We start from the raw sequence: 26002 nt of genomic DNA on the forward strand, positions 1-26002 counted from the left end.
CTTTGGCTCTCATCCCTTTCCACTCCAGCCAGCTGGGCTACAAAGTGTGGGATCTCATTTTATGACACCAGGCTTGTAGGACATGGGGGCAGAGGGCAAGATGACCAGAGAACACCCTGCCTTCTTCCACACCCTGGTTCTGCTTAGGGCTTCCTCTTTTAGTCCCTTAAAAGATAAAAGCTCAGGCAGGCATGGTAACACATTCTGTTATCCCAGCGCTGGGAAGGAAGAGGCAGGGGGATCTCTGCAAGTTCTAGACCAACTTAGTCTACAAAACGATTGCCAAGCCTTCCAGGACTGCATAGCGGTGTCCTAGGTTTTTTGTTTGTTTGTTTCCCCCCCGGTCTTTATTTTTAAAGAAGGGGGGGGGTGCTAGAGAGACATCTCAGAGGTTAAGAGCATTTTCTGCTCTTCTAGAGGACCTGGCTTTAGATTCTTAGCACCCATGTCAGGTGCTCACAGCTGCCTGTAAGTCCAGGGAGGTCCAATTCCTCTGGCCTCTGCCAGCACCTGCACTCAGGTGTACATGCATGTGCACACACACTCACCTGCACTCAGGTGTACATTCATGTGCACATACACTCACCTGCACTCAGGTGTACATGCATGTGCACACACACTCACCTGCACTCAGGTGTACATGCATGTACGCACACACTCACCTGCACTCAGGTGTACATGCATGTGCACACACAGTCACCTGCACTCAGGTGTACATTCATGTACGCATACACTCACCTGCACTCAGGTGTACATGCATGTGCACACACACTCACCTGCACTCAGGTGTACATGCATGTGCACACACAGTCACCTGCACTCAGGTGTACATGCATGTACGCATACACTCACCTGCACTCAGGTGTACATGCATGTACGCATACACTCACCTGCACTCAGGTGTACACGCATGTGCACACACACTCACCTGCATTCAGGTGTACATGCATGTGCATACACTCACCTGCACTCAGGTGTACATGCATGTGCACACACATTCACCTGTACTCAGGTGTACATGCATGTGCACACACACTCACCTGCACTCAGGTGTACATTCATGTGCACACACACTTACTTCAAAAAAAAATTGAAGGGATGGAGATGGCTCAGTGGTTCAGAGGACCTGAGTCGGGTTCTCAGCACACACGTCAGGTGGCCCATACTGTCTGTAATCCAACTCTCCAACTCCAGGGGCATTGGATGCCTCTGAGGACACCCATACTCACATGCATGTACCCCCACATGGACATACACACCTACACATAACCAAAAATAATAATAAACCTTTAAAAAACAAAAGATGCTTAATTTTTTTTTCAAGCTAGGGTTTCTCTGTGTAGTCCTGATTGTTCTGGAACTAGCTAGCTCTGTAAACCAGGCTGGCCCCAAATTTACAGAGATTTACCTGCCTTTGCCTCCTCAGTGCTGGGATTAAAGGTGTGCACCACCACAGCCTGGCTTTAAAAGATTTTAAAAATAAGGCTCCCACAGACAAAACCACAGAAACTATCTGTCTTAGCTAGAGTTTATATTGCTGAGGAGACACCATGACCACAGCAACTCTTATAAAGAAAATACTTAGTGGGGACGGCTTGCTTACAGTTTCGGAGGCTTGGTCTGTTATAAAAATGGCGGGGAGCATGGCAGCATGCAGGTACTGGAGCTACATCTTTTGACTCAGAGGCAACAGGAAGTAGACTGGCCATCACGCTGAATGAAGCCTGAGAAAACAGACCTCACAGTCTCCTCCAACAAGGCCAAGCCTCCGAACATCGCCACTCCCTTGGGGGCCACTTTCTTTCAAAGCACCACACTGTCAGATCTCTGTTTTTATTTGGATAATGTCAACCCGCTTGGGAAAGAACTCACTTGTCTGAGAAGACAATGCCGGTTGAATAAATTAAATCTCTGACCAAAAACGGAGAACGTCGTCTTTGCTGAGGGAAGTCGAATGCAGGGTTAGACATGCTGCCATCACCTGACCCCACCTGCTGGACACGGCTGAGGCTGGAGGTCATGCACACACAACTATGTCTCTGGGCCAACACATAGTAGACTGGTAGCGGGATGTCTAGGGCATCTGGGGCCAAAAGGGGATCTGGAGAGCGATGGAGACAGTCAGCATGTAGACTACTTAGTGGGTCTTAGAACAGGACTTCCCCCACCTGTTAGCAACAGTATGAACAAGGATGGACTCCAAGCAGCTATCAGCTCCAAGACACAGCTGCCAGCATGTCACCAGCAAGGCTTTACTGCTTTCGGTTGGGTGGTGGAAACCACGTGATTTGAACCCATCCACAGTCACGTGGACAGGTTTATGGGACCAGACCCAGGCTGGGGCAGGAAGCTCAGAGCAGCGTCACATAGACATCTTTTCCCTGAGAGATTGCATTTGCCCCTCGACACCAAGGAGTATAAGACAGCAGAGCCATGAAAGGTGACTTGAGCCACTATTGCTCCACCCCGTTCCCCTGCTGCCTGGTAGCAGCAGGTATCCCTCGGCACCTCAGAGCTTATTCCCCTGCCTGCTCAATCTTCTCCGAGCACAGCTAAACCCTGCAGTCCGGCTGGGTACACCGTGTTAGACGTGATGCACACTTCGGGGCCTTTACAGTCGCTGTTCCCTCTGTCTGTTCTTTTTCTGTCAAGATGTCCCTTCTCAGCAGTGACTTCCCTGGCCACTGTTTAAATCCAGCTCCCCTCCGTTCTCCCTCCCTCCTTGCTCTCCAGTTGCCTGGTGTCCAGGTGGTTTGCCTCACTCCCATAACGTGGCCCCATGAAGCAAGGGCGCACATCCATCTCATTCACTGACAGAGCCGCAACACGGAGCACAGGAGCAGGCACAAACCGGATACCTAAGTTTCTATGGAATGAATGAATGACTGAATGAAGCACCACTCGCCCTGTGGCGGGCAACGTGGGAAAAGTGCTCTGCCCTGAAACGCCACCTGACAGAGGAGACTGCAGTGCCATCCAGGAAAGATTACAATGTCCAGTGCAATACCAGGTGGGCATGACAGAACACACCCAGCTGGTCAGGGCAGGGCCCTCAGTCATCCAGCAGTGACACCTGAGCAGTCTTCCTCATTTCATGGCCAGTGATTTGACACCATAAAGACCTATTTACTGAGTCAAGAGTTAGCAGAGCTAACCCAGGGAAAACAACACCACCCTCAGGGTCCTGTGTGAGGCCAGGGTAGTAGCCCCCACTAATGCCAGGTAGTGGGCCAGACGAGAAATCTTCCTGTTTGAAACACAAGCCCTGTGCCAGGAGACAGCATAGACTAGAGTGTGGAGTGGGACTCTGCCTGGACTATTCCAACTCTACCCCGAAGACGCCTGTCCACCTGAGTCTCACGGGGAATCTCTCCCACTCCAGCTCCTCCTGACCCTCACCTAAAATAAATACACTGACGGAAAATTCCCAAACCCTGCAAGGCAAGATTCACTATGAAGAAACCATAGGCACAGGAGGCTACCAAGAGGGACTTCCACCCCCCAAACAAGGCACTCCTCACCATCACGAGCGTGGGGATGACAAAGGAGTAGAGAGAAAGAGCCTCCCAGGACAGCGAAAGGCCAGAAGGTGCCAGCCTGCCTTAGACCTAGATCAGACGGGAACCCTTGCCAACCCCGTGCAATTGCCCTGTAGAGCTTCCCCCACACACAAAGACAGTGCAAACCACTCTGGTCCCTTGAACTTCAGTCTTTCCTCCTTCCCTGGCTAAAAGTCCTTTCCAAGGACAGGCTCCAGGCAGTCTGTCCAGTAAGATCTCCCTTGGGGCAAAGGTCAGCCTTTCCAATTTGCTTATCTGGCCTGGCTAGTAAACCATCTCTGCCCGGAAGGCCAGTCTTATCACTCAGGTTTTACTCAGGTCCTTACACCTAAACCCAGAACCCAAAACTCCAGACTGGTTTCCACCAGGCAGCCAACCCAACCAAGCTGGGCTGCTTAGGTGCACCAGCCCCACGTTCTTCACCAGCGTACTCCACTCCTACAGGTCACTCTGTCCTCAACCTCAAAGTATTCACAAGAACTGGCCCAAGCGTTCAAGATAGTTGGGAAGTGTCAGATTAGATCCACGAACTCAATGTCCCAGGGAGGGCAAGGACGTGTCCCACGTAAATTTTCCTAGTTATTTAACTCTGCATTCAATGAGCAGGTTAAAGTCTGGGTGCCACAGACCAGAACGGGGGGGGGGGGGGGGGGGGGGAGGGCTGAATCAGGAGATCTCGGCTAGTGAGAGTGGGTTGAGGAGACAGCCCACAGCAGAGGTCTTAGCAGTCGTAAAGCCCTCCCCACAGAGATTCCTTTCCCTAGCAATCAGAGAAACACATCTTTCTCCCGGGGAGGGCCCTGGAAATTGGCAAAGGGAATGAGGAAACCCAAGCAATTATCACCTGCCTCCTGCTCGGTGAAGGGAGGCAGAGGTTCCACCAGATCCAGTGGAATGTGGGGCCCAATTCAAAAGGAATGCAAGAAGCACACAGCAGGACTCCCCGCCCCGCCCCCAAAATCCCTCGGCTCCTTTGAGGAGGTCTATAAATCAATGGACTCAGGCGAGACCCTCCGAGTCCTGGGACGAGTCATTTCCAGCTCTTTGGGAAAAAGCAGGTCCAGAAGTGGGAATGGAAAGGTGTGACGATGGTATGGAACACGGTCTAGGGCTGTGTGGGAACCAGGTATACAGAAGCAGAGATGCTAGGCCCTGGGAGACACTTGTCGCAGCAGAGAAGCAGTTGGGTCAACTTACACCGAGGTGGACTGTAGGCTTTTAGAGGGCTGAAGGACGTAAGCCGGCAGCCTGCGCACACCTCCACCCAAAGCAGCGTCGCTCTGAGGGTAGGCAGGTCCTGTCTCAAATCCCTAACTGGCTGGCTGTCTTCAGACCCTTCAGATACCCCGGGAGAGAGGAACAGCAAAAAAAACAGGCTCCGCGCGGTCGCCACCACCTACGGAAAAACTTCGCCATGCACAGCTCTCTAGGGAAGCAGCCCAGCCAAAAGCAGGGCGCTGATGTGTGTGTCTGGGGTGGAGAGGGGGAGCACAAGCCCCCTTCCAGCCCCACCAAATCCCCCTAAAGCACTTCTGCAAACAGTGCCGTAGGGAGTGCAGTAACCCTGCTCGGGCATCAAGCTGGTACCGCTCATGCACCCACCTGGGCGCTGGGCCGAGGGCCCCCGGAGCGGACAGAGGGGTCAGTGGCTTCGCCTTTGAGTCCCCGCCAGACAGCGCAGGTACCCCAATCTACCCGGTCGGCGTGGAGAGGGTAGATGCGACCGACGGATCCTCCAACTTCCAGCTCCCGGGTCCAGGCCAGGTGCGTCCGAGGCCGCCACTTACCTGGCATCCGGAAGCCGGCGGGGTGCGCATCCCCCGACCGGCCGCGGATCGGGCTGCTGCAGATGGAATAGAAGCCAGGCGCCAGTCGAGTAGGGTCGGGTAGGGCGCGCAGGGACCAAGCCAGCACCGTCTTCCGAAAACAATCCGGGCGGCGCGCTGCTCCGCACCAGTGGAAGCCGCCGGTCCCGCCTCCGCCTGCACCCGTTGCCGGGAGACCCGCGTGGGCCGAAGGGGCTCTTTGTATCAAAGCTGCCGTGACATCACGAGGCGCCGGTGCTGCCGAGGATCTGGCGGCAGGGCCTCCGTGCAGGGGGCGGGTCCTGAAGCCCGGCGGTCTGGGAACCCGAGCCGCGGGGGCGGGGCCCAGGTAGCCCCGCCCACCCAAGGTAAGGGGCAGGTGGTGGAGGCGGTATCCGCCAATGGCCGTAGGATTGGCGCCTCGGTGGGTGGAGCTCGCCCGAGCTTGCAGTCGCTGCAGCCGGGGTAGGGGGATTCCGGCCGGCTTCAAAGAAGACCAGAGTTTGCGCTTACTCTCCCGCCGGCTCAGTGCAGCGTCACGGACGTCACTACTGGGCGAGATTCAGGCAGCACTGCCCAGCCGGCTCAAGCTCAGGAAGGAAAGGCTGCCAAACCCGGCCCCAACCCACCACCAGCTGGAGTCTGATTTGGTTAGCCTCAGACCTACCAACAACTTTTCTCCCTTCACGCCAAGGAAAGCTACCCATAGTTAGTCCAGCACCAAGATACAAGTGGCAACAAAACGAGCGAACACAACAGAAAGTTGAGCTTCCGTCAGAAACGCTACTCTTTCAGGCCTTCACATCACTCGAGATTAAAAGGAGGCAGAAATGTTAGGACTAAAGCAAAACAGCAAACGTTAAGAACGCAGCTTCCCTTCAACTTGACAGCGCCTTACACAACTGGAGAAAACAGATTACTTTCCTAACTGACAGGCCCCAAGCTACCTTCTGAGGTCTTACTGGTCTACAAAATGATGCAAGCAAGCACTTGGGTATGGTTGGAATGGGCAGGGTGGCGTCACATCACACACACACACCACACACACACCATACACACGCGCACACACACATGCACGCACACACGCCACACACATGCACATACACATACCACGCGCGCGCACACACGCACACACACTCCTCTTTCTGCTGCTTGCCCACATGCTCTGTTAGTGTTTCCCAACCTCCCGGTCTTATACCAGATATTTACATTACAATTCACAACAGTAGCAAAACTATAGTTATGAAGTAGCAACAAAAACAAGTTTATGGTTGGGGTCCGACAGCATGAGGAACTGTGTTAAAGGGTCGCAGCACTAGGAAGGTGAGACCCACCGCTCTAGTCCTCTATTCTCAACTCCTTTCTCACCACTGCGCGTCCTGCAGTAAATTCCCAGTTACCTCTCTATTTACCTGATCAAAGCCCACTAGCGCTGCAGCTTTGCTTGGACAGCCTTAGGTCTGTGAGGGGGAACTTCCTGGTAAGGTCTGTGAGGGGGGAAATTCCATCCCCTGAGGCCTTCTCTAAATTTACGTCTTGTAGTTTCTATATGACCTTTGGAACTGTGCTCAAGACACCACCGACTGTTTCTTACACTCCCCTCTGTCCAGCCCCACAGTCCTGGGTGGGCAGAGTCAATGAACTGAATCTTAGCTCTGGAGGAAGGCAGACCTGGGTTTGAGGCCTGCTTGTCTGCTCTTTGTCCTGGGAGTTCCCATTACCTTTCTGAAAGAGGGGAACGCCACAGTCCACTGCCTGGCTTGCTGTGTACTCTCTCGCAGGGCGTACACTGAATGTTAAGCCCTAGGCAAAGGCAGGACTCTCAAATGCTTGAGTGCTCAGCCCTGAGACCCGGGCTCAGCAGGCTCCAGTGGTGTCATTTGTGGCTAAATTCAGGCGACCTACCCTGGATTGCCTTTGCTTCCAAGGCCCATATTCTGGACTACTCCAGAGAGCAGAACCCAAGGCAATGTTCCTCCTGGGTCTCTACTGCCATTCAACAAAAACAGTGAGGGAAAATGAGAGCTGGCAAGTCCCTCCTGGCCCACCCCAAGCCAGGAGACCCAGCCATGGCTTTTAAAACATTTGAAATCACTGGTCCAGTTAAGCATACACTCGTTTCTAAGTGTCCCTGTCCAGATAACATATTTAAGAATTCTACAGAGTGGATGGTGTCGGTGGGGCCCTCTTTGTTTTTCTCACAGGAAGAGGGTTATTGGTCCTGAAAACCAAAGTGAGCCTGGACATGGTAGTTTATGCCAATAACCCCAACAGAGTCTGAGGCTGGAGGATTGCCATGAGTTTGGGGGCAGTCTGTGCTACAGAGTGAGACATTTTCTCAACAACAATGAAACCAAAAGGCCAAGTGCTGGGGTGCTGGGACGCCTTGAACACTGCCGCCGCCTTCGGTTCACCACCAGGAAGTTGCCCAATGTGCGGGAGCCTCAGTTTCTTCCTCTGTAAAATTGAAATAAGACGCTTCCTCTTTCAGGTGTGAGCTCCGGGTGAGATGGTAAAGTACCTGTCCAATGCAATGCCGGTCATACTTCAGCATTCTGTTACCCCATACCCCACACTGACAGCCCCTGTTGCCTGCCCCGGCAGCACTTGCCAGCTGTCTAACTCAGTCTTAGCTCTGTGGGCCCCAGAACCAAGGGCCATGGCTAAAAGCCCCTGGGCAAACTGAGTTTAGCTCATATATACACTCAAGAGAACACTGGTAAGACATTTCAGGATTTCAGAGGTAACAATGATGGGCATTTTAGATTGGACCAGTGATTTTTTTTAACTTTTTGTGTTTGTTTCGGTTTTTTTGAGAAAGCATTTTTTCTGGCTGTCCTGGAACTCACTCTGTAAATCATACTGGCTTCAGACTCAGAGATCTGCCTCCAGAGTCCTAAGACTAGAGGGGTACACCACTGTTGCCCAGCAATTGTAAACATTTTTAACGTTAGGAAGATCAAAATAAAATCAAAAAGTCCTTAGTGTAGAGTCTGGGATGTCAGACACTCAGCTCAGGAAATAGAAGTCATTATTAACTATATGAAGGGTTAACAACCAAAAAGCTTCAGGCAGTCTGAGAAACTCCCTGCAGGAAGATTTAACACACTCCCCGGGCAGTAGGAGCAGGGAGGCCCAGACTACGGTCAGCATGCCAGGGGAATGCCCGATGCAGATGCCAATGTGATAAGGACCTCCACCAAAATGTATGACCTTGGGAAAGCTGAAGACGGGTCTGCAGTGAAGAATCTTCCAAAATTCCCCTTTCTGTACACTCTTCACTCCCTGAGCGTCTGGTTAAAGAACAGTTCTGCTCCTCACCTCCACTAACCCCATCCAACTCTATCCTGGTGGCAAAGGGTTGAAAGGAGAGCAGGGAGGAACCGAAAGGGTTTGTGGGGGAATTTACCCCTAACTTCCAGGAGAAACTTGCCACCTGCCAGCAGCGTTCAAGGGACCAATGATGTTGAGGTGGAGGTGCTAACTGGACCGAGTGACTTCAAGAATTGAATAACATGTGGAGACCCAGGAGTTCAGGCAAATCTCCGTGTCCCTGGTTCAAAGGGCTGTAATGCATTGTGTGGAAGCCCAGCACTTGGGAGGTAGAAGCAGAAGGACAAAGAGTTCAAGGTTATCCTCAGCTAAGATAGTGAGTGTAAAAGCCAGTTGGGGCCACCCTGTACTCTAACGCAAAAAACAAATATAAACAAAACCATAACAAAACACCTATAATGCCAGGCATGGAAGCGGATGCCTATCACCTCAATTTGTAGAAGGTGGAGGCAGAGGATCAGCCTCAGCTACATAGTTTGAGAACAGTCTGTGCTACGTGACATTGTCTCAAAACAATAACTGCAGCAAAGCCCAGTATGATGGTGCAAGCCTGGTTTATGTAATAATTCTAGGCCAGCCAAGGTTGCACCATGAGACTGTCTCAAAAAGACCAAAAATAAAGACAATCAGACAACATCAAAACCCCACAGAGAACAAGTCTGAAGGAGTTAACAGAAAGGAGCTGGGGATGTGACACTGCGGGAAGACATCTTGTCTAGCATGCCCAAAGTACTGGTTCAGTACCCAGCACGAGTGAGCTAACAGGAAATATAGTTCTTCTCCTCAGCAGAGCACCCTGCCCTTGTCTTTGAGGCTAGGGACATCAGGTAGCTGTCTTAGTAGACCGGTCCTTTAAGTATGTTTTACGTATTGCGGAGTCAAACTGTATTAAGGCAAGAAAACTCTTCTGCCTCTTTTATGGGCAGGGAGACTGAGGCTCAGAGGGGGCTGGGGCGTTTCCAAACCACACAGGGAGATGTGCACTAAACATCATCTCCTTCCTGCTCTGGTTTGGCTGAAAGTAAGATGAGCAGGGATGGGGAGGGGCAGGGATGGGGAGGGGCAGGGATGGGGAGGGGCAGGGATGGGGAGTGGCAGGGAGCCGCCTTTCCCAGCCTGCTAGCCTAGTGGCCTGAGTCTCCTAAAGGAGCTCACTTTCTTTTTCTTTTCTTTTCTTTTCTGAGACAGGGTTTCTCTGTGTAACACCTCTGGTTGTAGACTAGACTGGCCTCGAACTCACAAGAGATCCACCTGCCTCTGCCTCCTGAGGGCTGGGATTAAAGGCGTGTGCCACCACTGCCTGACTTTCTTTTTGAGGAGAAACAAATTCAAACCAAATCCTCTTCCGGAGAGTGTATCCAAAACTAACTTTTGGATGGCCTAGCCACTCTGAAGAGTGATTCTTTCTGTCATGGGACCAACTTTCCTGTGGGTGTGGGCACACCATACTCCTATGAGTTGGATGTCTGAGTTGGTAGAGGCGGACAGAGGAAACATCAGTGAGCAGGATGGTCAGGTTGGGTTACAACATTCCTCCTAACCTAGAACCACGTTTTCTCCACTGCCAGCACCCCGCAGCTCATTGGACGCAGGGAAGGGGCACCTTATTCACTGTTAACACAACCCCGACCCCAGCAACCGATGCCTGCCACCCTTAGCTGAGCGAGCAGAGAACAGCTGGATGCTGACAGCAATCGGAAACAGCCCCCTAAGTCTGGCCTCAGGGGTCTCCAACTCGGTTCTCTGATCCTCCCTGGGTTCAGTGGAAACTCTGCCTGAGAAGAGATGAAGGCAACCGATGAGAGGGGAGTGGCTCCGTGGTTAAGAGTGTAGAGGACCCAGCTCAGTTCCCAGCACCTGCATCAGGAAGCCTACGACTGTCTGTAACTCAGGCTCCAGGGATCCAATGCCCTCTTCTAGACTAGAGGGCACTGGTACTCACACGTACATATCCACACACAGATACATATACACATAACTTTAAAAGGAAAATACACCCTACTTCACAAAGCTGCCTTCTGACTTCTGTATGCACTTGGTGGCACATGCGACCCAGCGTCACGTACATACTTACAGTGGAAACAAACAAACAAGTAAAGAAATAAATGGTCAACAAGACAGCTCATCCAGTAAAGTCACTTGCCTCTGCCTCCCTGGGTGCTAAGATTAAAGGCATGCACCACCACCATCCGGTTCCAATGACATTTCTTAAGATTAAAACAATAAAAGAGTTTCAGTTTCGCTTCTGTCTACTTGACATATGGTCTTCCATGTGAGGTCACATTTATAACCTCTTCTCCAGGCTCACCACACCCTGAGAGCAACCCCAAGTCGGGAATAGTTTCACTCCTCCCTGCTGTCCAGTCCACCTGTGACAGGCAGGATCTTAGCCAGGTTTGCCCTTCCCCCTCCTAGCTTCAGTCTCTCTGTGATGGACTTCAGTCACTTCAAACTAGAACTGTCAACATCAGTCACGCTGGGCCACATGAGTGGGTTGCTTCTGTCAACACACACACACCCTGGACATGGCTCCTGTTCAATAGTGTGGCCGTGCAGCAAAACCTGCTGGGACTGTACCACATGCTCCTGTCCTCTGTCACCTCTCTCAGAGGTTCCTGGAGTACACACACTTAGAAAGTGCCAGCTGTGACTTAAGTCTCAGCTTCCAGTCCCAGAACACAGTGACTGTACAGTGGCCTAGGAAAAGGAGAGAGGAACAAGCAGGCCGGCAGGAGCCTAAACGGCAGTGGCCTGTCACCCCAAAAGAAACTTATTTCTAGTCTCCTACTCAAGAAACCTGGGAGGCTCCGGAAGCCTGAGCCCTTCCTCTCTATCGGGTTTGTGCCAGGCTGGCACAGACCTAGCCTCTACCTGGGAAGCAGGACCATCCTCTCTCCTGCTCCTAAGCCTTGGTCAGCTCTCCCAGGTCCATAAAGCCTTCCCTGCAAAGTTGGGGCTGGATAGGGGGATTCCTCCACCTCCACACCCTCTGCTACCCCAGGGATAGACCTTGCAACAATATCTGTCCTCTGTGGCCATCGGGATCCTGAGCAGTTTGGGTGGGACCAGGTCTTCAGGACACCAGCTCCATGTTCGTTCTTTCTTTCTTTCTTTCTTTCTTTCTTTCTTTCTTTCTTTCTTTCTTTCTTTCTTTTTTCCTTTCTTTTGGCAGAGTGTCACTATGTAACTTTAGCTGGCCTTTCCTGGAATGTGCTTTGTAGAAAAGGCTAGCCCCTAATGCATAGAAAGCTGCCTGCCTCTGCCTCCCAAGTGCTAGGACTAAAGGCATGGGCCACCATGCTGGGCCTGTAGCTCCGGTGCCCACGTGAAGAGTGGGTTTTCTGAGTCATTCAAACCCGACAGGAGGGGATGATGGTGAGCAAAGCCAGGCTTCCTCTTTGACACACATCTCTGAGTCACACAGTCACCCGAGAAGAGATGATTGGGGAAGGGAGAGAGACAGGGTTCCTTTTGATTCAGAATTGGGAGGACTAGAAGGGAACATCCTTCCCTCCCTTTGGTGATTTCAGGCAACTGCACACCACACCCACGGCAGTGTAAACACTTCCCAGACTCACTTCTCACCTCCCCCTGGCCCGGGGTAGTAGGGATAGGTCACCCTACCCGGGTCAATTCACTGCCAGCTTGTAGAAGCAGTGGTCCCTGACCCACCCTGCTCACTGAATCACTCAGAGCCTACGACTGCCCACTGGCTGCTTTCAATTTAATGCAAATGGAAAGAGACAGATGCTCATGGCCCTGGGTAAAAATGCTCAGGTGAGTCTGTGGATGGGAAGCGTGTGATCACGGCAGAAGGCATCACTGTTCCTTCACTCCTGCCTAACGGATGAAAATGTCCAAAGTGTCCGATGCTGCTGTGGGTCTTGTGGGTACAGCTGAGAGCAGTACAAAGTCTCAGCTGGGTGCTCCAGAACTGGCACTGTACCAGGGAAGTCAGGCTAGCAAGCTCGTGCTCTGAAGAAAAGGGTCAAGGCCAGTCTGGGCCACATCGTGAGTGCTAGGGCTATGGCCTAAAACCTATCTTCAAAACAACAGCGACACCAGCACATAAAAGGAGGGAGAGGAGGGAGGAGGAAGGAAGGAAACGGGGGTGGGGGGGCAATGTAGGAACAGATAAAGAGGCTCTGGGGTGCAAAGATTATCAGCCCCAGGATTTAGGCAATTTCTGTTTTTGCGTCTGGAAAGGGTCACTGTGTACCTCCTTGCTGCCTGGACAGCTGTTACTCGGCCATCATCAGGGCCGCTGCTGGCCTCTTTCCCTTCAGCTACGATTCTGGCAGAGGCCAGGCCTTCTTTACCTTTACCCCTCTCTCATCAGCAACCCACCACAGGGCCAGGGCTGGGCATATGGGTCCTCAAGGACTCTGTGCAGCCACCCAGGGGTGTAGGGCTTGTGAGATGTGAGCGGTCTCTGGGCCTGGCTCAGCTACACAATGGCCCCCAGGGCAAGCCAAGTACCGAGAGCCAGAAAGTGCTGAGGGGTAAGCTCAGTATAGAGCACTTAGCTTGAATGTGCCAGGCCCCAGGTTCAATCCCCACTTTTCAAGAACAAAGTCTCAAAAGGGGTGGCTTGTCAGAAAATAAAAATAAGAGGAAATAGGTGGGAAATTGATGCCTACATAAAAGAAATGGCTCACCCATAATCACAAAGCTTGGTGGAGGTGATGGGAGCAGACTGAGAACATTGCTTTATTATCAAATGCTTGGTCCCTTCGGGCTAAGGGGAAAGCTCCTGTTAATCCTGCAGAACTCCACTGAGCTGTGACCTCCAGACTCTCTGTCTGGTCAAGGGAGGAGGACTCCCTGGATCATGGTCTCTATGCCTGAGGCACCAGGTCTGAGGCTGTGATGAAGACGATGTGTGCTGGCCCTGATCAGGTCCCTGGGCCCGCAGGCTGCAATTCCCAAGGACAAGGGCCCTATCCCTGGCTGTCTTTGAACTCCAGTCCCTCATGTGTCTGGGACAGAGGATCACTTACACATGTGGAGAGCAGAGGGTGTGGATTAGCAGAACCTTCTGGAGGGTTCCTAAGATGCTTATCCCTAGGCTTTTTTGTTTTGTTGGGACGGGGGTTTCTTTGTGTGACAGCCCTGGCTATCCTGGAACTCACTCTTAGACCAGGCTGGCTTTGAACTCACAGAGATCTGCCTGCCTCTGCCTCCTGAGTGCTGGGATTAAAGGCGTGTGCCACTACTGCCCTGCTCTCTAGGCTTTTGGAGATAGAGTCTTGCAGCGTAGCCCACGCTGACGGCAACCCTATGATGATCCTGTCGTCTGTCTCCTGAGTGTAGGCTTGTGACATCATGCCCAGCTTCAAGACATTTGAAAGGAGACAGCTGAGCGTATTAAAGAGACCTCCTTCCAGACCCAAAGGCCTTTTCCCAGAACAGATCTGGGAGACCCCCTCTGTCCCATGGGGCCTGGACCCCAGTGAGGATAATTTCCTTTTTTAAAGTATTGTTGTTTGTTTTAAAGACAGAGTTTCTCTGTGTAGCTGGGACTTGCTATGTAGATCAGGCTGGCCTCTAGTTAGTCCACAGAGATCACCCGCCTCTGCCTCCCAGGCGTGGGATTAAAGGGTGCGTACCACCGCACCCAGCCTCCGGCAGCTGATTCTTAACAAGAACCACCAATCATTGCCCATCTGCTGCGTGCCTCCCTCTCCGCGCTTCTCGCTCTCACCAGCTACCCCTCAGCTGTCACTGGGTCCATACCACAGGTGAGGAAGAGTGGAGTGGCAAGGCCTGAAGACAGAGCTGAGACCTGCCTCTGATCTGCCTGGGCCAGGAGGGCTTCCGCTTTGCTCTGTCACCTGTACAGCAGGAGTCCACTGTCCAGCTCAGGGGCTTTTCACAGTGCGCTCACACCAGGTCTTGGGGACATGCCCACACAGACCTCAGCTGTGTCCACTTTTAGCCCCTCCTCAGTCCCATGAATGGACATGCGGGCTGGGTTCTCGCACGAGGCTCTCTGACACCCCTTAGCATGCTCCTGAAATTCTAGCTATCTGCTTCATTCTGAGCCCAAACTGAGATCCTCCGCAAGGGATGGACACTCCCGAGGAGCTGGTCGTTAGTCTTAGGAAAAACGCACATGCGCGCGCACTCACACACCCAACAACTACTGCTGGATATGGATGGGTGTAGACTGGTTTTTCAGATCAGAAGACACTAAAAGGCTTATAATTCCACTCTGAAAGCAAGCAAATCCCTCAAAATTGTCTCCTTAATCACATCCGTGGAAAACACCCCAAGCCACGGCAGACAGATGAAAGCAACAGGCCTGTAGGCCGGCCAAGACCCAGCATCAGTAAGGCAGAGAGCCTGGAGCAACTCCAGGAGGGCCCAATGCCACCAGTTTATTTGGGCCTGCCCAGTCTATCCCTGGATAAACAGAGGGACAGGCTGGTGTGGGGACCAGGGCTGGCCTCTCTCCTCTCGGCACACACACACAAGTCCTTTGTGGCTTCTCTGCCAGGGCTGGGCTCAGCAGAGGAAAAGCAAAGCCGCCTGCCTGGCCTCGGGACACTGAGCCACTGTGTTCAGGTGGAAACTGGAGAGGCTGAGCCCAGAGGAGGCCCTTTGTGGGGAGGAGGGTGCCCTAAAAAGAGGCTGTCTTCAGGCCAGGCTTCCTGCTTTCCCAACTTAACCACAAGGCTACATTCATAGGGGTGAGGCCCCCTGGCATCCACTCTGCTCAGGCTACAGCCCCCAACAGCTCAGTTGCAGACTACCTGTACTTCCCTAGGTCCTCAGCTTGGGGCTCTCACCCGAATGGCAGGGCAGATGGCAGCTCAGTCCCCTGGTGTTATTCTGGTTTTGTTTCCTCTTTGGTTGCCTTAAGTCTTCCATGGTTGAGCCACCTCTCCTGCCCATTTGTTTGCTTTTGAGGCCTCGTGTATTCTAGGCTGGCTTTAAACTGGATATGTAACTGGGATAAATCTTCAGCTCCTTATGCTCCTGCCACCTCCTGAGTGTGAAGATTACAGGGATGCACTGCGGTGTCCAGTCTTATGTGGTGCTGAGAGTCGAACCCAGGAGCCTTGTGCAGGCTAGCCAAGCGTTCTACTGACTGAGTTACACCCCCAGCCTCTGTTTTATTTTATTTTCATTTTGTTTGGCTAAAACAGGACTTTTAAATCCTGACCCTCCTGGTGCAGCTTCCCGGAGTTCTGGAATGACAGGCACACACCACCGTATCCAGCCCCTCTCGTTATTAGCGGTGGTTGCACTTTATAGAAAGTTGCCACCAGCCCTGAATCAGCGAATACCAACTTCTGCGATGACCCAGAAATCTTCAACACCTGAGCCCCCTGGAGGTACAGACTTCCCCCTGTGCCTGCCTCAGTTCAGATGTAGTCTGCCTCGGGCTTCAAGCCCCGTCCTTTTCTTTTTCCCTGGGGATGGGGTGTCTTGTCTGGCCTGTGGCTTTACATCCCATTGTGTGTTGATGGCCAGTCTGGACCTCTGCCCTGAGCTCCAGATCCCTGCACCCAGCTGCTTGGAGGAAGTTGTTGGGGTGTCCTAGCCATCAGACCTTAGAAAGCAGGAGGCAGAGGACTTCAGGGGATCTCACAGGGCCCCAGAGTAGGAATGATCTTGCCAAGTGGTCCAAAAAAGAAGCAAGGAGGTAGACGTTTTGTATCTCTCTTGGCCAGCCATGAAAGGCAGAGGGCTCCAGAGGTGGCCCCTAGGGTGAGCCTACGATAGCTCACACTTCTGAAGACAGGAGAATGAAGGCCTGGAACCCACAGGGGTCTGAGTGACTGCTTCCACTTGTTGATAACATGGCCCCAGTATCTGAGAGGCATCCAAAGGGAACATGTCCACATACCAGATGCCTAGTGTCCCCCGAAAGCTGCCATGTCCCTCGGCCCCACTCCCATTGCACTTAGCTAGCTAACTACACAGGCATTTACACAGTTCTCATTGAGTGACCAGCCCACTCTCAGCCTTTCTCAGCAGGTCCTGAGTCTGTACTCAACGCTGTCACCACTGTAGACCAAGCTACTAGCCTCTCAACACAAATTTTAAAAATATATATTGCATGTAAGCTTCATCTATAGCACAACAACTACAGCGGGAGAGTTATTACCATGTCACACAACCCTGCCATCCCGAAAGCAACTCTGCTCTTGAAGCAGAGTCCCTAAGATTCACTCCTATCAGCTCCGGCCACAGGCTGGGCATCAGCTCCTTAGACTCATTCATCCTGTCTACCACCTCTCTCCACCACTTCCAAACCCGTTCCCGGGAACCCTTCTGTTCTCTATTTCTACATGGCCGACCTTCTTCTGCCTTGGTGTTGTGCATCAAGGCCCAGGTCTCACACATGTTAAGGAGTATTCCAACACTGAGCTACACCCTAGCCCCAACCTTTAAAATATTTTTCATGATTTTGAATTATGTGTCTATGTGTTTGTGTGTGGGTATGTGCAGAGTCAGGCTGGTGTCTGAGGTGGCCAGAAGCACCCTGACACCCCCTATCTAATACCAGAGCTACAGGCACTTGTGAGCTGCCCGACATAGGTGCTGGGAACCAAACTCAGGTTCTCTGTAAGAGCAGCAATTGTGCTTAACTGTTAAGCCATTTTGCTCACAGAAGGAACATTCAGGGTCAGGTTCCAAACACATGGTAGCTGGTGGCTGGAACAGCATTTGCTGTCCAGCCCTCCTGCTAGGTAGCAACTTTCTCATGGTACCTCATGAGAGCTACTATCAACTTCCCCTTTGCTGGCCGATGGGAACCTTAGGGAGAGGCTTGTTCCTTGGTTACTGTTTGCTGGGACTCACTGTAGGCCCGGTGCTGCTCTGAGCACAGGCTATCATAGCACTTCTGAGGTGAGACCGCGAAGGCAGGGGTGGAGGGTGCAGTGTGTGTGTTCAGTGTCACTCCAGCCGGAGAGGTGATGGTGACAAAAGTGAGCGCTTCCCAGAGACTGACTGCAGGGGCTGGAAGGAGCTTGGTATTGGTTAGCCTGCTCTACCTTCTTGGTCCACCAGGCAGGGTGCAGCTGGCTGCGTCTTCAGTGCAAGTTCCTCAAGCTTCAGCTCCACACCTCTCAAGTGTGTGAGAGGGGCCCTGCCAGTGTGTTCCTGTACAAAACTAGGCTATGCTGCAAAGAGCTTTTGGTCCCATCCCATGTGGATGTACCTGAGGATATACCATTCTTCCCGTGGGCATATACCCACCAGAGGACATGCAAGGCCAGGATGCTAGCCTGCCTATCTTCCAAGCCTTTTCCACTCTGCACAGCAGAAGGAGCCCTGGATAGGGTCAATATGCAGTTGCCCAGGGAGCGCCTTTGCAGCTGGGTAGCCTTCTGTGAAGAGGGAGGGAGAACCTCTGATCAGAAGGGTCCCAAGTCCAGAGTCCCGAGAGTTTGGCATCAGAACCCCGCTAGATCTGAGCCCTGACTCTCACCCCAGACATATTGTATGTTCTTCCAGTCTCTGGAGGCACCATGCCATGGAAGGCACCACTCACCCCAAATAAACCTGCTTTCTGTCACCTTCCCCTTCCTGGGCCACTCCTTTGGGGCCCCATGGCCCAGTCGGTGTCTAAGAATACCAGGCTGGGGCAAATAAGAGCTGGCACGCTCTCCGTGAGGGCAGGCTCTCCCTTAGCCATTTGCAAGAGGCCAGTTCAGCTGCCCAGGCATTCAATTTCCTTCATTAGAATGGGCCCCGAGCTGGCTGCCACTGACCTCTGGCCCCATTCCATCACAGCGGGGATGAAAGCAGAGAAAAAGGTCGCAAAGGAGCGGCCCTTCCTGAGCAGCTGGGATGGGGAGACCAGTGGGCAGTGGGTGCAGTGCGGGACGCTCCACGAGCAGCCCAAAGAGACAGGACACAAAGCCCTTTCCGAGGGCCATCAGGGACGAGCTCACAAAGGTAGCCCTCCACCAAGTACAGCAGGAGAGCCCGTCAGAAGAGAGAGTGAAGGCAGAGGGAGAAAGTGAGACTCTAGGAGTCCCAGCTTTTCTGAGCTGAGGGTCCTGGTGGCACCCACCCAGAGCCAGACAGGGGGTAAGGTTCACAGGCCGCTTAGACCAAAGGCAAAGATTCCAAGTGTGAATTCTTCCAGAAACTGGGGAAGTTTTGTGTGTCGGTGCACATTAGCATAACAAACGGCCGGCTTTCTAGACTGAGGGTGGCAGCTTCCCGTGGGGCCTCGTGTCCCTGAGGGACATTCAGACCCCTGGGAAGCTGAGTGCCGCTGCTCTGTAGGGCCACCTGCTTTCTCTAGACAGCTCCTGTTTTCTCTACAGGGCTCCGGCCTGGCGAATGGGATTGGAAATTTATCAGAGCCCACACGGTGTGTGTGGCCAGCAACGAGAAGATGGGGAGTGTGGAGGGTCTTTCAAGGCCAAGCTGTGCTAAACCGCCAGCTGAGCTGCAGCTGGCCAGCAGGGGTGCGGTGGCACGCACACACACACACACACACACACACACACACACACACACACACACACACACACACACGCGGGCCACTTGCCAGAAGGGCAACCGACTGAATAACTTTACCAGAAGGCTTGGGAAAATCTCTTCACCTCTCTCGGCCTCACAACAGGCTCAACAGGCATGTGGAATCCTAGCAACTCAGGAGGCTGAGGCAGTTCACAGCTAGCCTGGGCTACAGAGAGAAAGTCTGTTTTAAAACATCAAAAGAACAGCAGATTTCTGTGAGTACGAGGCCAGCCTGGTCTACAGAGCTAGTTCCAAGAGAGCCAAGGCTACACAAAGAAAATCAGTTCAAAATAAATAAATAAAATAATTCTTTAAGATTAACATTTTAGTGCTTAGGAGATGACTCAGCAGGATAAGAATACTTTTCAAGGTCTTACATTTGGTTCCCAGAACCCATACGGTAGCTCACAAATGTCTGTAACTTCAGTTCCAGGGGAATCTGATACCCTCTTCTGGCCTCCACAAGCACCAGGCACACATATGGTACACACACATACACACATGCAGGCAAAACACCCAAACACATAAAATAAATCCTTTCTTTAAATTAAAAATTTAAAGTTGGCATCTAACACAGCACAGGCTGGCCTTGAATTATTCTATGTATGTGTAGCCTTGAACTTCTGGTCCTCTTGCCTCTCCTTCTCTAGTGCTGAGAACGCACCAGGCCTGGTGTATGTCACACTGAGAATCAAACTCAAGGATTCGTGAACGCTAAGTGAGTTCTCTACCAATAAGCTACATCCTGGCTGCTAAAATTTGTTTTAACAAAGCTAACCTTTGCAATAACGCTTTCACTAACAGCACACAGGGAGGGGGTCCCACCCTCCTGCAGGTGAGAAAACAAGTCAGGAAACTAGAGGCAGCAAAGAGGCAAACCGTGTACCGGTTGTCTAACTGTCCCCTCCCCAGGACTGTCAGCTGTGCTGCTCGGTGACTCTGGGAGTGGAGAGTGGAAGCTGGCTGGTGGGGCTGGGAAGCCTGGGGGCTGACTGTGCTGCAGGACTGGGGAGCGTGGACCTGGGGACGGGTGGGAACAGCTGTGACTCTAAACCTGAGGCCAGTCAAGCGAGCTTCTCAGCATTCTGATTTCTCAAGTCCGCCCAGGATTGTGGGACAGTGAATGGAGCTTGCAGCCTGCACTCAGCCAGCCAAGGTGTGAGGACAGCGCTGTCACAGGGCCAGGGGAAGACCCTGAACTAGAGCAGAGTTTAAGGGAGCAGCCCTGAAGAAGGCACAGGTCCTATACAACCCGTGTCCTCGTCTAAGAGATGAAAGTCTTAACCGTTGCCCAAATGGTGCCAGTCCCTGACTCCCTCCCAGAGTCTGGCTGAGAATAGCGGCCCATCATCTCTGCTCCCTGTGACAAGCAGCGGCGCTGATACTGCCCTTCGATTACAAGCTCCCGGAGGGAGGAATAACAGTAAAATAGCCCTGGCAGTAGCAGCTGCCCTGTGAGGAGTGGGCCCACACGATGGGAAGGTGGCTGCTAGCTGTGCACGCGAGGTGCTGTTTGACAGGCCATAGGAGGCCGGGAGTCCCTTACCCTGATAGCACAGGACACGACACGGCTTCTCCTGGCCACATTCACACATGTGAAGGCACAATGGGATAGCTGTCAGGCTTGGGGTCTAGCAAGGAGAAACAGATGGACCGGGAGAAAGGTAGCGCAGTTCGCTCTGCAGGACGGAGGGGGTTCAGGGACTGTGGCTCTTGGGCCAAGTGAGAACACTCCAACCAAGTCCTGGAACCCTGGGGTCTCCCTCCGAAGGGTGCTTGTTTTGTAAGAGGACCATGCCTGGACGGTTTCCCTGCCCTGATGATTCGAGCTTTACTGTTCTGGGGACAGTCTACTGGAACCCCGAGATGGCAGCGGCAAAGTACAGAGCTGACTTCATGGTCAGGATCAAAGAAGGCTTTTGGGGGAGGGGTCTAGGAGCCAACAAGACAGCCGGTAAAAGTGCTTGCAGTGTAAGCCTGGAGACCTGCGTTTGATCCCTGGTACCCAAATAAAGGCGGGGAGAACCGACTCCCCAAGGTTGTCCTCCGACTTTCACATGTACTGTGGCACGTGTGCCCCACCCCCCACATGACGCACACACAGCTGAGAACTGCGCATGCAACCGTACAGCTGGCTGCACCTTAAAACCACCAGGGCAGCTTGGCAAACTCCCAATGACTGGTCAAACTGCAGACCAATTAAATCTGGGAGACTTTAAGGCTCTCCCGGTGAGCCCATATGCGACCTACCAGCGCGTCCAGTAGACAGGGCACATGCATAAATTGCCTGGAGGTCAGAATGTAGGAATCTGTGCAGCCCAGGCTGGGTGGTCTAATCAGCTACCAGGACACACATATGGATGGGCACAAGTCACGAGGGGAACGGCAAGGCCTTTAGCTGTCCCATGTGTGTTCTGGTGGAGAGGAATGGCCTCCCCAGTCAAGTGTGAGTGCAAACACCTCCCCATTCCATTTGAGAGTTCAGAGGGGCTTGGTTTGTCACAGCTCTGAGGGGCTCTGTGCCGAGGAAACCAGTCTCTTAAGGATTCCCAGAATGCCTTGTATAGCCAAGTTCCCGGAAGTATCCTGTGTCTCATAGTGCTTTTTAGCTGTGTGCTTTAGGGGCTGAGTCTGAAGGGTCCATGGGGGCTGGAGTTATAGACAGTGAGGAGAAGCCAGGCCAGGCTGGGGAGGGGTTTTACTGCCTAACCTCTACCTCTGGGGTGGGGACTTTAAGTTCAGAGCCATTTTTCAAAAGCCAAGGTGTCACATGGGTCTGAGTTGCTACTCCATCTGACCCAAAGACTACTTACTTACTTTTTTTTTTTCGAGACAGGGTTTCTCTGTGGCTTTGGAGCCTGTCCTAGAACTAGCTCTTGTAGACCAGGCTGGTCTCAAACTCACAGAGATCTGCCTGCCTCTGCCTCCCGAGTACTGGGATTAAAGGCGTGCGCCACCACCGTCCGGCTTTACTTACTTATTTACTTAATCGTTTGGCTGTTGTTTGGAGACAAGTCCCTGGTTCCTAACATGGGCTGGCCTGCAACTCTCCACCTCCTGGCCTGGGCCTCAGCACTGGAATTATCTGTACCACACACCCAAACTTACAGAGATTCACCTGTCTCTGACTCCCAAGTGCTGGGGTTGAAGGCATGCACCACCACCGCCTGGATTTAAAGACAGATTTTTTTTTCCCAATGGGTGCCTTACACAAGAACTTGAAGTACCTTACCCCAAACCTTGTCAGGCTTTAGACACTGGTCAGGGCCTGGGGAGGCGGCAACCACTTATCCCGTCCAACCTGGCACTGAGGCACCTGTCTCGTTTTCCTCTGGGAAGGTGGCAGTGACCAGAATGCAGGAGTGAGTGTTAGTAGTCATTGATCTCAGGAATCACAAGAACAATGGTCCAAGTGTCCCTGTGCTCCAGAGAGGATGCCCTAGACAGGCGTGTCCTGGTGCAGGGGAGGGCTGGGGGAACCTGTTCCCAGGGAACACAGCAGAGGTAGAAGGAAGGCCACCTAGGAGAGGGAGGGAGCACCAGTTTGCAGGTGGGAGGATCTTGTTGCCAGAGACACTAAGTATCAGGTAGGAGCAGGTACTGGGCTCTGTATACAAGTTATTGATGAGCTCTGGTCCAAGGGCCCTTCATTGTTTCAACAAAGTCACCCAGTGCTAGTGTGTCATTCCTCAAGGCACAGAAGTGAACCAGAGATAGCTCTGACCACCTGAATCTAGTGATCAACAACAACAAAAACAATTTAATCTGATATGCATTTTATCACTATTTTTCAAATAAGGATACTGTTTGGATAAGGATACAGTACCACACAGCCTACGCATCTCACAGACCCCAGGGTCCCTGTATCTGTAGACTATGTTCACAGTGAGCTGAGTCCCTGTAAGTGTAGACTGTGTTCACAGTGAGCTGAGTCCCTGTAAGTGTAGACTGTGTTCACAGTGAGCTGAGTCCCTGTATCTGTAGACTATGATGTTCACAGTGAGCTGAGTCCCTGTATCTGTAGACTATGATGTTCACAGTGAGCTGAGTCCCTGTATCTGTAGACTGTGTTCCAGTGAGGCTGGTCCCGCCCTGCAGAGGGTTCAAGCTTGTCCCAGGGACAGGAGGCACCACACTTCCAAGCTTCAAGCTCTCATTCTTTACCTGAGCAAAGCACTTGTCCCTAAATTGTACTTGAGCAGGACAAGCACACCCCCACTGTCCTAAGAAGTCAACCTTAGAGATACAGTGTTCTGTGACCCTGCCACCTACCCTACTCAGGGCCTCTTCTACCCTATAAATGCTGGCTGGGAATGTAGCTCAGTGGGTAGCGTGTTTGCTTCACATGTGTGAAGCTCTGGTATGGTGGTACATGCCTGGAATCCTAGGATTCGGGGGCAGGGAGGAGAGGACCAGCTTAAGATCATCCTGGGGTGCTCGCTTCAGCAGCACACAAACTAAAGCTGGAGCAATACAGAGCGGGTTAGCATGGCCCCTGTGCAAAGGGCGACACACAAACTCGTTAAGTGTCCCATTTATTTTTTTCTTTGAGACAGGGTTTCACTGTGTAACAGCCCTGGCTATCCTGGAACTCATTCCAGGCTGACTTCAAACTCACCAAGATCCACCTGCCTCTGCCTCCTGAGTCCTGGGATTAAAGATGTGCACCACCACTGCCTGGGAAGAGTCCCATATTTTTAATAAAAGTAGGTACTTTACAAAAAAAAAGTTTTAAAAGACCATTCTTGGCTACACAGTGAGCTCCAGGCCAGCCTGGCCCACTTGAGACCTAGCTTCAAAAACAAAAGGAAACCCCTGGTAATGCTGGCCATTCAGGTCCAGTCTCATCCCTATGGCAACAGCCTCTTTCCTACTGAAGACTTCCTTACTTCTTTTCCAATACAACCTCTCCTTCCTTAATTATAATTCATTGTGGATTTTTTCCTTGACATCTGTAAAATTATTTACGATAAAAGACATACTCAGAGTGGGACCAACAAGATAAAAATAAGCCACAGAGAAAAAGGAGGGCAGCAGTCACACTGACAGACAGACAGACAGACAGACAGACAGACAGACAGCATGTGGATTCGCAGGCCTCACAGGGGAACTCGTGCTAACTGGAGTGATTCTCACCATCTGACGAGGGTCCATTAGGAAAGAGCGGGTGCCAAGCCCAGCGCAGAATGTCTGAGCAGAGGACAGATTCAGCTCGTAAAGAAGGTTCCAGGGGCGAGTGCCAGGGAGCTACCACTCACACCCCCCACAGGGCGCTTCCCGTGGAGTGGTGGGGATGGGATGGAGAAGGGAGAGCCCAGATAGCCAAGCCTGGAGCAGGACTCGGGAGAGCCCAGATAGCCAAGCCTGGAGCAGGACTCCGGAGAGAGGCGGGAGCTCTAAAGGAGGAGGCTCTACTTTCTTCCTGAGGTGTCCCATGTCACCAGGAGCTGAGCTCCTGCCTACAGTCAGGACAGAGGCCCTGCAGGTGGAAGGGCAGCCACTTGCCATCAGCCCCAACACTGACAACATGCCTCTAACCCGCCACTCATCTTCACAGCACTTCAGCTAACATTAAAAACGTCATTCTGGGAGCGGGAGAGAAGGAGCAACGGGTAAGAGCAGCCGTTGCTCTTGCAGAGGACCAGGTTCAGTTCCCAGCATCCCCCTGCACGGTGGCTCAAACCATTCATAACTCCCTTTCCAGGGAATGCGATGTCCTTTTCTGCCCTCCTCGGGCACTGCACATGTAAGGTACAGGGGCATGCATGCGAATGAAATACCCATACATATAAAACAAAAGTAAGTAAACTTCAAGCAAACAACTGCTTCAGGAGAGCCCTCCGGCAGGAAGCCTGTAACTACAGTGCTGGGGCAAGGCACGCCTGGGGTGAGCAAGGCAGCCTGGGCAGGGTAAATACTCAGCTTCCTACACTGTTGGGCCAAGAGACTTAGTTCAGGTAGACATGGAGGTCTCTGTATGATGGGCCTTAGAGAGAGACTGAGACAAGGACCTGGGAGGAACTAAACAGACCCCCAAATATGCTACTTTAACATAGTATTATTTTGTGGGTTGTTTTGTTTTGAGACAGGGTTTCCCTGTCTACCCCTGGCTATCCTGGAAGTGTCTCTGTAGACTAGGCTGGTCTCAAACTCAGTGAACCTCCTGCCTCCGCCTCTTGAGGGCTGGGATTAAAAGTGTGCACCACCATGCCTGGCTGATATAAGATTCTTCTGAGTTAAAGACAATAGAGAAATAGCAGACATCACATGTGGAGAAGCAGGCTAGATATCGCCCTTCATGAAGAAGACTTGAGCCAGGCATCGCAGTTCGTGCCTGTAATCCCAGCCCTTAGGAGGCTGAGGTAGGAGGGTTGCTATGAGATCAAGCCTAGCTTAGGCTACAGAAAGACTTCATCTAAAATTTAAACAGAGAAAAATAAGAAGTTAAAAAAAAATCAAAAAAGAGGAGGAGGGGAGAGTGACGACATGAATTTGTAAGTTTATGACAAAACGAGAACAGCAAGGATGCTGATCCCCAGCCTTGGATACAAAGCAAGTTCAGGCTGAAGGTTAACTACATAGTGTGTGTGTGTGTGTGTGTGTGTGTGTGTGTGTGTGTGTGTGTGTGTGTGTTGTGGGGGGTCAGGCAGAGACACATATACAGAGAGACCAGAGGGAGGGCAGAGAGGAAAGAGAGAGGAGAGTGGAGGGCAGAGAGAGGAGGAGAGAGGGAGAGAGAAAGACTGAGTGATATTGAGATTTCTTTGGTCAGTGTAATTTGAGGGTTCTAGAGAGAGGGTCTGGGAGAGTAGA

General features: G+C 52.1%; 1 protein-coding gene and 1 non-coding gene across 5 annotated transcripts in view; one reads left to right on the plus strand and one right to left on the minus strand.

Annotated features, from left to right (window-relative positions):
• Nucleotides 1-26002, minus strand: part of Rab11fip4 (RAB11 family interacting protein 4) — a 106665-nt gene that overhangs the window by 33981 nt on the left and 46682 nt on the right. Inside the window, exon 1 of one of the 4 annotated variants that reach the window (XM_075991433.1) lies at nt 5348-5874. The exons of 2 other annotated variants lie outside the window; for them this stretch is intronic. In XM_075991433.1, coding sequence (XP_075847548.1) covers nt 5348-5377 — 30 coding nt within the window. In that variant the 5' untranslated portion in view covers nt 5378-5874. Of the gene's footprint in view, nt 1-5347; nt 5875-26002 lie in introns of those variants that run through there. One more of the 4 variants, XM_075991434.1, reaches the window with a different exon arrangement.
• Nucleotides 23623-23730, plus strand: LOC142832012 (U6 spliceosomal RNA). The gene has a single exon (XR_012907111.1). It is a non-coding gene; the product is annotated as a U6 spliceosomal RNA (small nuclear RNA).

This window comes from Microtus pennsylvanicus, chromosome 11 (assembly GCF_037038515.1).
Source record: "Microtus pennsylvanicus isolate mMicPen1 chromosome 11, mMicPen1.hap1, whole genome shotgun sequence".
NCBI classification, from domain to species: Eukaryota; Metazoa; Chordata; class Mammalia; order Rodentia; family Cricetidae; genus Microtus; species Microtus pennsylvanicus.